General features: G+C 40.8%; 1 protein-coding gene across 1 annotated transcript; it reads right to left on the bottom strand.

Annotated features, from left to right (window-relative positions):
* Positions 1-4,558: 4,558 nt before the first annotated feature.
* Positions 4,559-17,840, bottom strand: LOC110974300 (protein FAM98A-like). The gene is made up of 11 exons (XM_022225841.2): positions 17,630-17,840; positions 15,638-15,786; positions 14,662-14,796; positions 13,978-14,060; positions 13,485-13,679; positions 12,170-12,286; positions 10,849-10,951; positions 10,074-10,156; positions 8,493-8,595; positions 7,459-7,488; positions 4,559-6,275 (listed from the first exon to the last, which is right to left on the bottom strand). Exons 1-11 carry the CDS (start codon positions 17,671-17,673, stop codon positions 5,944-5,946), a joined length of 1,374 nt encoding a protein of 457 aa, XP_022081533.2. The 5' UTR covers positions 17,674-17,840; the 3' UTR covers positions 4,559-5,943.
* Positions 17,841-17,854: the final 14 nt, after the last annotated feature.

A 17,854-nucleotide genomic window follows, 5' to 3' on the forward strand; every position in this document is an offset into this window, starting at 1 on the left:
TAACTACTTCATTTGCCATAAATTTACCAGAAGACCGTACATTATGTGTCGATATCGTGCACACTGCATTGCATGCAAAGGCCAAAAATGGTGTTTACTCATTTGGATGAAGTAGGGGGCCTACAGCCATCAGGTGCACCATAAGAACGCACTGCCTGCAAGCACGGACAATGATGTTTCCTGGCAGTTTTTACTAAAGATCGTATAGCGCCGCAAAGCGGCGCCTTCGGCGCTATACGATCTTTGATTTTTTACTTTCAAATGAAGCGTGGCAGCTTTGAATCAGTTATTTTGTTGTCAGTGTGCTTTGTCAAAAATACTTGCCCTTTCAGAGTGAGCGATTCACAGTTGGAGATGGATCCATATACATACCCAGGGTCAGATCGGGGGAGGGGTGCATGCCCCCTTTTTACCAAAAACAATAAAATAAATAAATAAAAAAGAAGAAAAAGGACAGAGAAGAAAAAAGTGGGTCATCCTTCCTGAAATTGCACCATAGAGTGCCTGCAATAAAAAATGGCTCTGGCCCCGGTGGGGGGGGGCATAGAGGCATTTTACCATTACTGCTTTAGTTCATGCCCCTCCCCTTTTCGAAAATCCAGGATCACGCCCCCCTCCCTTTGGAAAATCCTGGATCCGCCCCCATACCACATGTACCTGGCATTTAAAAAAACCACATTTTAAGGGGGCCAATATCATGTATTTTACATGGCAAATGACGTGGGGTGGCTTTGAATCACCTCTTTCTTATAGTAGTCTCTGCCAGCAAAACCTACTGCTTCTATAGTATGCTGCATTGTGTGGCTCATGGCATCAGGAGGATGATAAAGTGCAAACTATGAAGCACCATAGAAGCATATTTACAGCCACGACATGCTCAATAGGTGATGCAGGGGGCAGGCAAACAGTATCCAATTATGCTCGAGAAGAGAGCGGTTTCCATCAACACTGAATGATTCTACTGCATAATGTGCAACAGTTTTAATAAGGCAATGATCGCTGCTTGGTTATGCATTTCGGCTTTTGTTTTATAGATTTACGGCAGATTGTTTGGATAGCTAGCAATTTTTGGTATTCAGGCCATTTGAACTACAAGAATTAGCATCTAGTTAACTTGATTACCTCGGCCATCTTGGTGAACTATAAAATACACTAGCAGGCAAGCCAGTCCAAATGCAATTTTCTGATCTGCATAATTAGGACAACATTTGATTATAAATTCAAAGGGTAAAGGGTATAAACCACAGACTGCTCAAATTGAAATGTCAAGTTACAATTTATTATTTCTATACCCTGCTGACAAAGTTGAAGGGTCATACTGTTTCCTCTTCGCTCGTCAATGGGTCGGTATCTGTTAGGGTGCATGTATGTATCTGGTATACTGTTGTCAGTGTGATGAGAATTGAGAATTACTTGCCGTGCATGAACTTCAAATTTGGTTTGTTGATTGATCCTAATAATCCAAAAAAGTCAAAGCTAAGTGTGACTAAATAACTCAGAAATAATGCAAATCTTGTCAAGGAATCTTGTCAAGGGATAACTTGAGAAATATTTTGCGTAGGCCAGCATTTTCTTTGTTTGTGATACAACGAACATAACATTAAATTTTGCAGTGTGTCTGAGGGCAGGAATAATTTAAAAAAAAAGAAAACTTTCAAGTTCCATTTTTTCCCCTACAGTTAATTGTAGGGGAAATCCATTGCATTATTTGGAATCGGGGGTTCATAGTTTAATGAAAAAATGTTGGTCATTTGAACTTCAAATATGTGGCTCTTGCAATGACTTGGTAATCTCACAAGCCTATTATTGCATTTCAAACTAAAATGTCATGGGTGAGGGTCACAATGGAGAAAAGCACAAATTTTGTTTGTGAAATGAAAATTAAAGTTGATCCACTACTGAATCTATCATACCATGGCCTCTTGGCTTTTGCATTCTAAAGTCTGATTAAAAATTCCCTACTTTGAACCTAAATAAAAACGCTGCTCTCTTATGAGACAGCGCAATCTGTGTGTGACAGCAAATGGATGTGTATTGGACTGAAGGGTCTTAATTCAGGGGGACCATTTTAAAAATTGCTGAAACTGATGCTTGAGGCTGAAGATGGAGGCACACCCAAAATTTAGCAACGTCCCACCGACACTTCAACTGCAGCGAGTGCCTGTTTTTTAGGTAAGTATTTTTGGACTCCAGATTCAGGGCACACATAACTTGTGTCCGGCTTTGCCAAAAATGACCATAACGAGACCGATGATGCAGCAGTTTTTGGCTTTTGTATTGGGTGTTGTGTAAATAAGTTGTACATACGAAGTAAGGCAGATAAAGATTTGGCCTGTTGTAGATTACAGCAGAATTATTGACACTTATTTTACACATCTGTTAATATAGTATTACCTTAAAGTCATCTCTCTGAATTGCATTCAACCAGATCCTTCCATTTTCATAGTATAAATGTGTATACAATGTACGTGGGGGCATATGTGTTGCTCCTCGTTTTTACAAAGCCAAATTTTGTTCAGCACAGGATGGCTAATACTGAAAACAAATGTTTCCTAGCTCTTATGTTTATTTCTTCTGTCAGCAGGAAATGCCGACTACTGGAAGAAGCTGGTTCCGGTGACAGGATGATCAAAATGATTACAAATGTGACCTATCAACCTGTTTCATTGTGGAATGATTTTTGTCTTGGAGTCAGATGAGACAGACATTTTGGTTCTAATTGTAGATTGACCCTCACTGTGTTTTAAAATATGAGATTCTATGGAGTTGTAATTGCATAGATCTCAGGAGTAATGGTTAACCTTTGTCAGGCACACTCACACCTATTCCCCACCGTCACAAAAATGTATTTATAACCAGTATTTAAACTTAAGAAGTTGTGAGGCATTTTAAGCTGATAAAGAGTATCAATAGGGTTGTGATATTATTATTTTGCTCACTGAATCTTAGGATGTATTCTGTACCATCTTTTCAAAACACTGTCCTTGTGTCATTGTCTTTTATCTCTACGCCATTTCAAAATGTTGGCTTAAGCACTCCAGGATCCCAGGATAAGCAGTACGTGTTTATTGATGGGCTCGGGAAAACTCTTTTCTTGAAGATTAGACTATAATATTAAAGATGGTAAATGTTACGTGGTGTCCAGAACAGTCATGGCTGTGCTCAATATAAAAATATTTCACAGGTGGGTGAGTAACCATAAGCACAGTGTCACTTTAGTTTTTTGTGTGCCTTGAATTTGTCCTGCTTATAGAATGAAGTGTTCGTGCAAATCCAGGCACACTGGGGTCCACTCTGAGAAATGGTGACTGGCCAACTTTGTATTTGTGATGATATGTACATTAGTGCTTGCACCCTCCTTGTTGACACTATTATGCAAGGGGAGCTTATCACTGGATTGTAATCATTGGCTAACCATGGGTTGTAGCTCTATGGGCTAACAGTAAAGCAAGTCCTGATGGTATGAAGTTTGTTTTTAAATTAACTGATAAGGAGGGGCAACAGTCAGTTTTGGGGCCATCTGTTGGGTCTTGTGCTTGCAAATGCACAGTGGGTTTTGTTGCTTGTCAAGTTACACATCCAAAAGGATAAAAAGCAACTTTTAACGCGAGTAGCATAGAATTTGATTGTACATAAATTGCTGGAGAACTTTTCAAATTGTGAAGTTTTTCAGGACAGTCAGACAAGGTGTTTCCCAGACCAGGGACAGTTTTTTGTCCTTAATAAAACAAGTGATGTTGTTCAAGGACAACAATTTCTCAGGCCGAGTTGCCCATACCAAACCTGCTTCAGTTGTGAAGATTATTTCTTATTTAATTAAGCTGTGTTCAAGACAAATCAAGTTTCACTGCATCTCAGTTCCATACTCTTGCAAAAGAGCATACATTTTTTTTCTGTGTATGTGATGAGACAGGGTGGACAAGTGATTCAAGCTTTATGTTTGTACAGTCGCAAAAATCAACTGCCAAAAGAAGCAGGGTCAAAGACAAACACTAGCCTGTTAATTTTCATGCATTGTTTTCAGCTATTCAAACGATTTAATTTGAATTTTTGAAATGTATTTTGACTATCGTAAGACCAAAGGTGAAGATTTCTATTGTCAGAGCATGCGACATTTTTAGGATCTAAGGGGAAATTTATAGTTTGCCAAAGTTCAAATTTGACCAACAAATCAAATTTATTGGTGCTTTGACTAGTAGGAAATGGAAAACTTGAAGTTTAAATTGACCAGCAAATAACATGGATTACTGGTGCTTTGGACCTACAGGCATTGCGAGTATAAAAATGGAAAACTCAAAACCATTGGGACAATCTGTATTTTAACACGTTTAAATTTGACATATATGATTTTCTTTCTCCACTGCATGATCAAGAAAATCACGAGGGAATTGTAAATCTATAAAAAACCCGAGAGGGCAGCATGACACACCATCAGTCCACACCCCGATGATCAGCTGTATGAATTGATTTGGGGGTAATCAACGCTGGATTTACCATCCCGGTTTATGTGAAATAAGATGAGTTATAACTTTGACAACACCCAACAATACCACAGATAATCGCTGATAATACATTTTATTTTAATGGCTCAAGCATAAATACAACAATATACCAATAAAATTGGATCCCAGATTTTTCACTCCTTCACTTGCACATGCATTAGAGCATGCTCTACTCTCCAGTCCGTTGTACCATATGATTCAAGGTCCTTGTGACTATGCGCAGATTTACACAGAACAAATAAAACTACCATTTATTTGTGATTTGTTAATCAGAGTAACCCAGTGACTTGTGACTTATTTGATTGGTTGGGTCAAGTAGGGAAAGTACATTTATTTGTGTTTGATATCTTAGAAATGTAAATTGTGTTGAAGACGGGGGAAAACTTGTTTGTAGTGGTTTCAGCAGTTTAAGGGCCTTAGGGTTTAACCATTTCATGCAGTTGAAGGAAACCTTTAACGTACAGCCACACATTGGTAAGTTTGTGCTTATCGTTGAATGCATCCATATGTAACATACCTTTTTTTCCTTCCTTGATTTTCTTTACTTGAAAAATTTTAGCAGTGAAACAGATATGTAAATAAATGATACTTTACACTGACTACAGATGATTTACGGTTTATATCTGAACTGGAGATTTAAAGACTTTCTATCAGAATTTCTGGGATTTCACAGGTCATTTGTCTGCCTAGAGACCGACACTCTTTGCAAATCACATGGAGAAGAATCTCAGTTTTACTCCTCTCTGGAATCTTGAAAGAAAGGGCAAAACCCGTTATATAAAAGACTTTTTGAATTCTTTCAATGAAGTACACGATGCAGTCATTCACGTAAGACTTGCATTGCCTGCTGCACACTCTTTTGACATATCTGTGCTCATATATTTATAACTTTCCTCGGGTTCAGACCGTTCATCTTGTAATCTCAAACGTATTGATAAAGAGAACCTAATGTATCTACTTAGCATCAGAACAGTATAAACCAAATCTGCTTGGTAATCATCATCCAGCATTACCTGCAGGCAATCTTAGCAACATGTACCCCTATTCTGGGGAAGAGTTTGAAACTATGGTTAGAAAAAGGGAGCTTTAGTGTAACTTTTCCACCAGGGTAATTTTTGACGTTTGGCCACATTCATTTTGCAAGAATACTGGCATGAGATTTGAACAATAGTTTCATTTTTCCAACCCCCCCACTGTACATCGACCATACAAATGCTCTGCTTTGAAGACGTGCAGGAAGGATTTTAGTTTGACAAGTGCCTTCAGCACACAAGACATACCCCAACTTGCTGCTGGCGTAAAAAGCTACGCGGCTTTAACTACATCCAATTACAGAACTTGTTCAGATTCAGCAAAGGGTAAATATTTAACTGAATAGTAAGAGAATATGGTCGATAGTCATCATGATAATGACCAACAGAACCACAGAAAGGGCCAGCTGTTAATACCTCCCACCTCTTTTGCCCTTTCCTCTATGGCCTCTGCCTTGATGACCCCCATGCCCACCCCCACCATGCTGGTACCCACCCTGCTGGTACCCACCCTGCTGGTACCCACCACCACCTTGCTGGTACCCACCCTGCTGGTACCCAACCCCACCTTGCTGGTACCCACCCTGCTGGTACCCACCACCTTGTGGGTACCCACCTTGCTGGTACCCACCCTGCTGGTACCCACCCCCACCCTGTTGGTACCGACCACTGGTTGATTGGTTTCCTTGATTCCATCCTCCTCCTTGACCTCCTCTTCCTCTGCCCTCCCCTTTGGACCATCCTGTAAAACATGGCAAGTTAAACAGAATTTTAATTGTTGGCTGAACCCGACATGATAGGACTTCTGTGTCAGTTTGACACCTAAAACACGGACGCATTTCAGCCAATCATAAGCCAAGTCGAATGCCAGTTCACAAGTTGTTGGATAAATCCCGCCCAAAGAAATAGAGGTATGCCCTCATCATGGTACATTAGAAAAGCCTGCGGCTCGACGCTGAAATATTAAAATCAGAAGTTGTGATTGACTGGAATTGAAGCACTAGTGACCGAAAAGTCATTGACTAGTGACCGACTGGTGTTTGTGATTGACTGGAATTGAAGCACTAGTGACCGAAAAGTCATTGACTAGTGACCGACTGGTGCAAGGAGTGAGACTGGAGGAACATGAAATAATCATCAGAGGATTGGAGGGCCCCAATGCAGATCGAGTAGGTGCCTATGGTATACATTTGGGTTACCTCAAGACAACTCGTAAAATACCCATTTCTTGTGTTCCTTGGGCCTGTTTGTTTCACAAGGATCTGGATCATGACCAGTGATCCTAGAGCTGGTTCGCCTCATCCATTTGGTAGGTTCTGATGTCAGTGAACCAACGATAGATCACTGATCGCGATCCGCATCTGCCTGAAACAAACAGGCCCTATATCGACGTTTATGCAAAAACAAAACACCTTGATGTACTCAAGCTTTTCCCAGAGTTTCGTGAACACGAAGCATGTTGAAAGTCATTTGTGTAACTTCTGCCGATCGTAAGTCACATGATATGAATAATGCATATCCTACCTTTATTACCATATCTGTTGCTGCCCAACACCTTACAAAATATCCCAGACCTCCCTGTGAGAACGATTCATGATGTGATAGTGCCCTGTACATGTACATGCACATGTATGTTCATTCAAGTACGTGTGATGGTTTGTGTCATGGAGCAACCGGAAGGACTTGGAACCAAGACTGGCGGTTTGCTGGTCTTTACAGAAACTCCAACTGTCTGACACGATGTCAATGCTTCGAAAATTTGTATTTTGTTCAAGGAGAGACTATTGGAAACCAATCGTTGATCTCAAGTTGAGAAACAAAGCTAAGATTTGTGAAAAGCCCCTGCTTTCATAAGGCGGCCTAGTGACACCATCCATACCTCCTACACAAACTAAATGAACCAGAGACGTTTGTCTCCATCTTACCTCCTTGTACTTTGCCACCGCCACGACCACCTGCAATGGAAAAACAAGTTTGCAAGTAAGACTCTGTAGCCCTTCACTGGGGATGAAGTCAGTGAATACAAGAAAGAGACTCCAAGTGCACGATGATATTTCTTGCTAAAATGTCACCATGAAACAATGTAAAAAGTCATTCACATGACACCTGTATCAAAGAGATGATGCATAGAATCAAGTGGTAGGTGGACGGTGTTGTTAAAGAATGTCTCGCTATGCACACGGTGATCACAGCCTGTTTAACAAAACACTAGCCAACTATGTAACTACTTCTTGAGGCACTTTGCTTTGATGCTCCGGTGCTCAGTACAGATAACTGACTGCACTGTTCTTGACTCTACTAAAATTCTGGGAGGAAAACTGCGGCAGGGATTCGCCTTTTTTTTTTTCAACAGAAGTAGCATTTTAAAGTAAAAATGATGACTCTGTGTCAATACACTTTATGGCTTGAATTTACCAAATTAAATAATCTGAAGACACTCTAGACAGTAATAGTTTCCAAGGGATGAGTGTATTATTATTTATTTGACCATCTCAAGAACAAACAAAGCCAAATTGAACAAAAAGGATATAAAAACCAACAAGAACACACATACAAGTAAATGTTAGCAGCAGCAGGGACCAGGGACAAAAATCCGAATACATAACAAGACAAATAACAGTTGTGTGGGTCAGAGACTGCATAAGTAAAATAAACTACTATTACCCGCGGGTATGCAGCCCCGCACATAACGGAATCAATACAGTATCAATTGGCTTATAAAAAAGAAGAAAAAAAGTCAGATTTGTCAGAAGTTAGGCTGCATATGAACTACTTGGTTGCTGCCAATGGAATCGCCAAGCAAGTGCCTGTATTTACTTCATCTGCAATGTTACTAAGCAAGTCGCCACGTTATTCAGACTAAGCCTAAAAAGTTAAAATTTGTAGTTTTCAAGAGAAGTTGGTCTGAGTCAATTGATATTCGAGAACACTACCTACTCCTGAGACACGACAAACTCACTTTGAGGACGTTGACCCTTGGGCTGCTCTGTCCTCTGCTTGAATGCTGGCATCTCTTTCGGTGGTGGGGTGGCCTCCAGAGGGCGCCCTCCCCTGTCTGGGACCTGTTAGAGATGGGCCAAACTAGTGATCAAACATTTTCATCAACACCGAGCTCTGATTTTAATGCACGAGTGAACGGACTAAATTTTATCTGCTTTGTGTGTGTGACTTCCTGGTGGCATTTGAAATGCCAGTCCTTCCTGTGGCAACTAATTGCTCGCTCTCAACGCTCGTGAGTGGTTGCATTCGCACGCCTGCAAGCAGCGCATACACGTCCTTCCTTGTAAGCAGAGAGCAAGGCCACACTACGCCATTGATAACTTCTGCATGATATCCACACCATGCACGCCATTTTGTCTGTCAGACACGAAATTCATGAAGTACTAGGCCATGACAAATCCATCACAGGACATGAACTGCGACAGAATCACTCCGTTGTCATTGTTTACCCAGCTACTTGGGCCTGGCCTTGTGACTACACTTTCTGAAAGGACTCAGAATTGAACTTGTGATGAACTCGACCAAAGACCCTTGATGCATACCCTTTGTCTGCGCACCGATGACAACCGGAGAGGACAGGGGATGAAAATCACACTCTACTTGTACCTGGCACTCAGCCCCCCTCCCCCCAAATACACAGCACATTCCCCGATGAGGAAGATTGTTACTTGATGCACACCTCCGTGTACACATGGTTGACTATACCAGAGAGGACAGAACCAGAAAGGAACGAAGGATGTTTCTCTTTCCTCCGGGGTCAGGTTGGCGTAGTGGTTCTTTCCTCGCCTTCCATCTCTGTGGTCTGGGTTCGATTCCCGGCTCGGTCCACATGTGGATTGGGTTGTCAGTCCCTACCTGATTCCGTGGGTTTTACCCAGAATATTCCTCTGGGGTTTTCTTCCCACCTCTAAAACTGTAACTGCTTCTCATTGTCTCCTGTCTACAGGTTTCTTCAGGTTTGCAAGCTACAGTACCTAGGGCTCTTTTGAAGAATCCTTGGGGTCATTACCAGGAAAAATAATGATAGCCTATTACCATTGGTGGCAAGTGCCTGTGTTTAATAGTCTACGGGAGAGTTTTATTTCATGAGTAATGGGAAACACTTACATTTCCGCTGTGGTATCCATTCTGAATGGAAACAAGAAACCGCAGGCTTTTACATGGCAATTGTGGTCCTTCAGTGAAAACTCAGGGCATGTGAGCATAGGTTGATGTGTATTTGGTGTGGGGACACGCAATCAATTTCTGTTGGAATGTATGACCTTCGTGAGCCCAGATACGATTCCACCCACCTATCTCTTCTGTATCAGTAAGGAAGGTGCTTTATGTCAAGGTGCATTATAAAACACAACTGAATGATGTGGGATGTGAACGTCCATGTTTCATCCGAATGTACTCAAACCTGCAGCCTCTTTGTGTTTGAGCTGGCTGCAAGGCAGAAATGGCATTCCAGAGTGCCAGCTTGGCCAATCTCTGTCGCTTGTGATGAGGGGGTATTTGTGCACAGCGTCCATAGCCTAAACCACCTGCTCACACTTACGTGTCCCATGAGGACTCTATTGATAGGACACTTGGTGTTCTTCCTGACGGATCCACTGCTGGTTTTTCTCAGCTTTGCCAAATCTAGACAAATTTAAAAAAAAAAGACTACAGCTTTAAAACTTCATGTGAGCGGTAGGAGAATAAATATGGCCAATTTGTGAGGCCTGTTTCTTTAAGGAACAAATCAGTGAATGTTTTCAAGGCTGCAACATTTGACATATGAAAAATTTTCCCAGACGTGACTTTGTGGTTGATGGCTGACGCTGAAAATTATTTTTTGGAGCCTATCAATGTGTGATGCAATGGACTTGTTGGGTTCTGCACCAGTACTATGCTCTGGAGGTTGCTGGTTCAAATCCCTGTTCAGTTAAATTTCCACTCTTAAACCACAACTTGCAAAATATATGTGACCTGCTCTGCAAAAGGTGTATTGAGTCGCGCAATGCATAAATGCCTAATGGCCCATTCCATGTGCCAAGAATGAAATATTTTGAGGCCAATTGCTTGACCAGAAAGCCTCCCTTGCTAAGGAAAACCAAGAGAGTGTCTAATTTAAGTTAAATGTTTCTCTTTGTTATGTTTAAAGAGCATTATCTCAAAAAGCATGTGAAAAAATGAAATTATATGAATATGTAAATGGCAAATAACTTCAAAACGCAAAATGCCACTGGGGTGAATTATATATCAAATAAAAGCTTAGAATGTGAGCAATGTGATTATATACACGACTCAAATTCCCCCCAAAATGAAATAATACCACCATGGTAGATTACCTTCTCTGGCAGCCATGAGTGTTGCTATGGTGACGGGGCTGTCTGCAGCGAGCTGGCTTCGTCTGGGCCGATACGCAGTGGCCAAGTCATCCTGCAATTTGCCCTATGGATAGATGACAACATTTTCAGACACTGCAGTGAAGACAAGACTAATCAGACACTAGGGTTTCCTGGTCTACCGAAGCAATCTCCCTTTCACTCTTTATTAAATTCATAATCAGAAAGCTTGGAGACTAACACGGAAATGAAATCCACATTTGGAAAGCTCCTATAAACTATCTTACCATATCAGCCAACATTGGCTGTACCCACTTTCCATACAGTCATGCGTAAATTGAAGGCATAGCCAAGTAATTTGGGCACAACCACCATGTTATGATGTTTATAATACTCCATGGTGTCATTTTTCCTAATGGTCTTTCTGTATTACATTGTGATACATGTTATGATGTTTGTAATACTCCATGGTGTCATTTTTCCTAATGGTCTTCTGTATTACATTGTGATACATGTTATGATGTTTGTAATACTCCATGGTGTCATTTTTCCTAATGGTCTTCTGTATTACATTGTGATACATGTTATGATGTTTGTAATACTCCATGGTGTCATTTTTCCTAATGGTCTTTCTGTATTACATTGTGATACATGTTATGATGTTTGTAATACTCCATGGTGTCATTTTTCCTAATGGTCTTCTGTATTACATTGTGATACATGTTATGATGTTTGTAATACTCCATGGTGTCATTTTTCCTAATGGTCTTTCTGTATTACATTGTGATACATGTTATGATGTTTGTAATACTCCATGGTGTCATTTTTCCTAATGGTCTTTCTGTATTACATTGTGATACATGTTATGATGTTTGTAATACTCCATGGTGTCATTTTTCCTAATGGTCTTCTGTATTACATTGTGATACATGTTATGATGTTTGTAATACTCCATGGTGTCCTTTTTCCTAATGGTCTTCTGTATTACATTGTGATACATGTTATGATGTTTGTAATACTCCATGGTGTCCTTTTTCCTAATGGTCTTTCTGTATTACATTGTGATACATGTTATGATGTTTGTAATACTCCATGGTGTCATTTTTCCTAATGGTGCATATATATTGGAATAATTTTATAGTGAATGTGCTGTATGTTTTAATATAATTTAATTTAGTTGTAGATTATTTTTTGACTATTTTAATATTGTTAGATGGCCCATTGAAAATCAACTGTTTTTTAGATGACATGACTACCTTCTGTAAATAAAGTTTATTATTACTTTTATAATTATATATTGGAACAGTTGGCAGGTCTGTCTTACCTTGATCCTTTCTCCCCACTGGAAGGACTGTACCGTCACATCTAGACGTTTCAATATCATTTGTCTCCTCAGCGTGTACTCCTTCCTCATACGATCATTGATCTTCCCGAGTTTAGCCTTTTTGTGACAAAAAAAGACATGTGGATTTTTGGTCATTTTATACAAGGGTCATAAGAATTACTCAGAGCCAAGCTTTGAACAATGGTAAAAATTAAATTCAGGAATTATGAGGCTAGGAAAATGAAAAAACAACAAAATGCTCACAAAACATAACTAACTAGAGAGTAGATCATTTATTTTTGGAAAGTTTCATTTACAAGGTGCCTCTAAGGCTGGTTATTTCAACCTGTAGAGCGAAGCCAATGTGATACACAGTTAACTTTTGACATAAAGAACACTGTTAGAACAAAACACATGTACGGTCATGAAGAGGAAATTTTGAGAATCACCATTTATCAAATTCTTGTTTTTTTGTCCGTTTTCCACTCCTTATATCAGAAAGCCCAGGCAATAACAAAGTAATTTGTCTGGTCTCTGCAACTTTGTTAAAAGGAGATTTGACTGGAGCAACAGCATTGTGACAGAGCAATTAATAACGCCACAAATTTCACGTTGCTCCTTGCATGAAGTGTGAACCAAGCCTTAATGTTGCTGGAGACAGGAATGCGGGCCCATTCGCACAGACCAACAGCAAGGCACAAGTGTCAGACACCGCGGCTTCCCTATTAGCCATTTTGAAGCCTGGCAGACACAATGGGGGGGTGCTGTTTGAAATGGGTAAATCTGAAGTAAACACTACCGATTTTACCCAAACCAAATAGCGCCCTCCTTGTATGTCTGCCATAGCCCAAATAGGCTGATGAGTCCATTTGCATTGTGAGTGGATAAACCGTGTAATAGGATGATAAACCGCCGTGTTTAGAAAGCTCAGTGACTTTTTGACGATACCCCACTCAGACAGTGTATTCTGGCCAATCAGTGGTCTCAGTTGGTATGACATCACGGAATTGAACATTTCATTGTTTCTGTGGAATACTCCTGTTAGTATGAAAAGGTAGTGATTTGCACAGCGAGCAGCTTTCTGCCTTGTCCAATGAAAAATATCGTGTGGCATAAAACATTCTGTCAACGCTCTCCACGTTTTCTTTACCTCTGAGCCCTGAGAGTTTCACTTTTCTGCTACACTCAAGTACTTGCACTGGGATACCGGTTCTGGTACTTGGTTGGCAAAGTATTCAGACTCAAATGGTACTCGACCAACTCAGTGCTCAGCAATATTTGGAAAAAAGTGCTGGACTACACCACTGACACTCACCCACTGTTGTTCGCTGAGCTGTTTTGTAAGGATTGGTTTGCCCACACCATCGGCATCTATCTGGCTCAGCCTGGCTCGTATGCGTTCCTCTATCTTATTAAACAGCTGGACCTCGTTGACGTCTGCCGGGGGCTTGCACAGCTTCAGTCCCAGGCAGATGTTCTTGAGGTGTTGGCTAGATACGTGCCATCCACACTGCGTAATCACACCCCCCCCAAGTGGATACAATGAAACTGTGTACACATTTTCAATGTTCAAAAAATGAAGCATGAACATAAAATGTAGTCCTTCATTCCTGCCCAATGGGCCCATAAAGGACCCTAAACTCCATAGGAGGTGTACAGCTCAGTGCAATTATAACAGGTGAACATTTAAAATCTCTACCCTCAAAGGTACTCATAATGTGACTTGCCTAAGGTAACAATATGTAATCGCAAGCTATAGACCCTTAACATGTGTATCGCGTTCTTGAAGTAAAAGGAGGCAGACATACCTCCTTGTCCGTTTCCATGGCATCCACCTTCTGGGGGCGACAGGTGATGATCTTGGCAGCCTGCAGTTCACTTGTCAGGAAATCTGTGACCAGGCATAATGGGAAAAGAATTATAAAGAAGCATGCTCACTGATGAGTGAGATTTAAGGAATGGAATCTATTGGGATAGAAACAAAGCATTTTAGACTTCAATCACAGAAAAACCCGAACATAACCAATTTGAATAAAAAACAATTCTGACTTGTGGGACTTTGTTTACATAGACTAACTTATTTCAGTTGTCAGAGAAGTATTTCTGTTCTTTTGGGGGCAAACTTTCAGTGGACTGTATACCAGTGTCACTTTAGACCTATTTCAGTTATGACTTCTGTTGTGGCTGGATTCTTACATCCGCATCCTGCACCGGCGACAGATAACAAAAGCCTGGGGTGACGTGAAGACCAATGGTGCCTCGTGCCTAAATCAATATAAATAATGAAATAGATTTGTCTAGCTCCTTGTACCCACATCTTGCTCTCCATGCCGGATACACATGTATGTCAACATCCTTGTGTCACCTGAAGTGAGAGCGCTGCTCGGTGAAAAACTCCCTCAGGCGTTGATGCACAGACCCAAAGGTCATGCTCTGGACTACGAGAATCATATTCAAAATAAATCCCTGCTGTCTAGAAGCTATCTGCTTACCCAAAAGGCGTAGTCTGTTTTCCTTGTTACCAAAGCGGTTGATCATTTCCCCCTGGGTCAGGGCACTATACGGACAGTTCATTTCGCTCAGCAAACTGCTCAGCTCCAACTCAAAGGACTCTGCCTCCTCGGCCACTGTCAAGCATTATAAGGCAGCAAATTTTAGGGATGGGTGGTGAGGTACTGCGAGAGGAGGGGTGTCGAGGCATGGACATTGCTGTCTAGGGTTATTGGTTGACATGGCAACGCCTATGGTTATTTGTGGTCACATGCTAAAGGAAAAACCAAACATTAAAGCTGATTGAATCTTGGGTTTACTTCATCTTGAGCTCAGCGATCAGTTTCAGTAGTTTATGGAACTAACTTATGCTCTATCTTTGGCCTCACATTGATGAGTCTATGCAATGCCATGTTTTTACTACAATCCATGAAAAAAACCACTTCTTTATTTCAAATAACCTTATTTTCAATGTTTGTTTGGTTAAGCCAAATGTATTTTGGTGCCTTTTTTGTTTTCATGGTAATGTAATTTTTCCATATTCATTAGCAAGATTTTGATGTCATCCCGGGGAGGAAACTTCAATGTTACATAGATTTGTGCACGAATACTACAACGTGCTTGGAAACGTTCTGTGAACCAACAAGGAACCTTTTCTTTTAGAATATCGATGAGAATACGCAGCCCTTCTATTTTTTTCTTTCAGAAATGTTTTCAACAAACAAATTCCAGTTCACAGTTAATTTGAACAGAGAAACACATAAACTAGATGTTTTTTACCCTGAATGACATCACAGCAAATGTCAGATTACCAATGTCAAATTGAAGACGAGTTTAAAGTTGCACGAAAAGCATGCCTATAAAAAAAACCATTGCCTGGATCCTTTTTATTGGAAAATTGTGAAAAAAAGCTTGAGCCTAATATAAGATCAAGATTTGGAAAACCCTCCAAGTTCTCTACCACTGAGTAAGCCTTACAAGAGGTGGCTGAGACTGTTGCTTCTACGCCACCTAGTCTGTTGAGTCCTCCAGCAAGCCAGCTGATGAGGGCTGTGAACTCTGTTGAGCTAGGACCTTCGTCAATGGCTTGTTGGAAAGCAGTTTCGTCCATGAGGGGTCCTTTGTACCTACATGTAGACGTCAAAAAAGAACCAATGACATGGTAGGGTTATAGTATATAGCACTTGGCCTTTTGACAGTTAAATTTGAATAAAATCTGGTACACAGAGTTATCTGTCAATGTGTGTTAAAACATTCAGAGTTTCCCCTCATAATTTCCCTCAAAACTCTGCATTCTTTTCACAACATAAACCCTACAGTTATTGAGCAAGATGTCATAGTCATCTACCAGTCTACCAAGTCTAAGACAAGAGGTGATTTTAAAAGTTAAAATTATGCTTTACAGTCACTTCACCTCATTTCCACTTTGCCCCTATCCACATCGCCCGACCCCTTTTTGCCCCTATCGACATCGCCCCACCCCACTTCGCCTCATTTCCACTTTGCTTCATCCCCACTTCCTCCCGCCAAATCTTCGCCGCATCTTCACCCCGCCACCACTTTGCCCATTTCCACTTCGCCTTGTCGGTGTTCAAGTGTTTACAAGCCTCCTCAAATTTGGAGAAAGAGGGGTTCCCAAAACGGCATAGGGTTATTAAAAGCTCTATGGCATTCACTCACTGTTGACTATGTTTAATTATACATGGTGAATTAATAGTTGGACTTCTATCGATACAAATTTCTGTACAATATTTACATTATTCTGGTAATTGTTACTGTCATCCAACACACCAGATAATTTATGAGAAGAATGTGTAAAGATGCATCCCCCATTTTTAAGGCTGTTTCTGATACGTCTTTGACGTCATACTCTCAAGCCAACGCTGAATAGATTCGTAATGAATGGTTCAGGGGCTCATTACAACGAAGATGGGACGTTTCTAAATCTGCATCCTCCAAAACCAACTTTAGGGCCTTAAAGTAAATGGAAGTCAATGAAGCGGTTACATAAGTTGATCAAAGTTTTCAAATCAACTGCCTTTACTTTCACATCTACTTCAATTGTGGTTTGCTGATAGATATACGAGGCACATCAGCCCAGATTGCGAGAAGCTGCAAATTTTGATAAGCTGTGCAACTCATACCCTTGCCGAAATAAGCTTGGAATAATGAATGAAACAAAAATGAACGTTTCCCCAAGTCGCCTCCTTCTCTTCTATTTAATGCTTTCGTTCAAGACATTTTGGTGTGTGAATGACTTTTGTGTGACACAGGCCTACCTCACGAAAACAGAAACGGGTATTTAATTTAAAAGAAAAAGAACCAAACACTGTACAAGATCTCTTTACTTGGCAATTATTTGATTCTGGCGAAGAAATGATACAATAAAATTAACACATGCAATCCGATGTAAAAAATAGGCCATGTTCATACATTAGCAACACTAGGCCCCTAGCTTTAGTAAGTTGTTTGAATCAGAATCTCTGATTTGGCTGTATGTAATGTCATGAACGTTAGGCGGAGAGCGATCCGTAGATAGACGAATGCCATTTGACATCCTGTGCACATGTTGGGGGTGCACATAGGCTTACCTAGTACTGGTCTGAAAAATTCTAAGTCAGTGTTTTTTAAGACAATAAGTAAACGACTTGGTTTTTCCCTCCTAAATTGAACTTTTCTGGACACGTTTTTGCTTTCTGAAGGCTACTACTACATGTAGGTCACTGTAGTCTGTAGGGAATGACTAGCGTCCGTATATGGGACTGGAGCGGGGCAGATGTCGGACCCCACACTGTTATTGGGGTAGAACTCTTTCCCGTTAGGCTACTAAAAAAGTAGTAAAGTGACCGACACCCTCCGGGAGAAGAGAAATGGCCTGGGGTCCCGCGCAATCCGGGACATTTCCAATTTCTCAGTCAAAGTTTCCTCGTAATGACGCTTTGGCATGTTTGTAAAGCCTAAGGTGCCTACCCTAAGTCATCAAGACTGTCTAGAACATCTGCAAAGCACTCCATGATGTGTACTGTTACTGTTACGCTGTGAGTCTAGCAGGAGCACTCGTCTGGTCTTTTTCTCTTTGCCTCTGTGCTTTGCGCTTCCAAAATTTTTGGCCAATGTACCGTTAACTTGTAAGCCATGCGTACCGTACATGTGCATGTACATGTACGTGTACAGGCAGGTACGTCGCTGCTGTCG

The sequence above is a fragment of the Acanthaster planci genome, linkage group LG01 (genome assembly GCF_054643075.1).
Source record: "Acanthaster planci isolate LZ-2023a linkage group LG01, COTS_SCS, whole genome shotgun sequence".
Taxonomy (NCBI): Eukaryota; Metazoa; Echinodermata; class Asteroidea; order Valvatida; family Acanthasteridae; genus Acanthaster; species Acanthaster planci.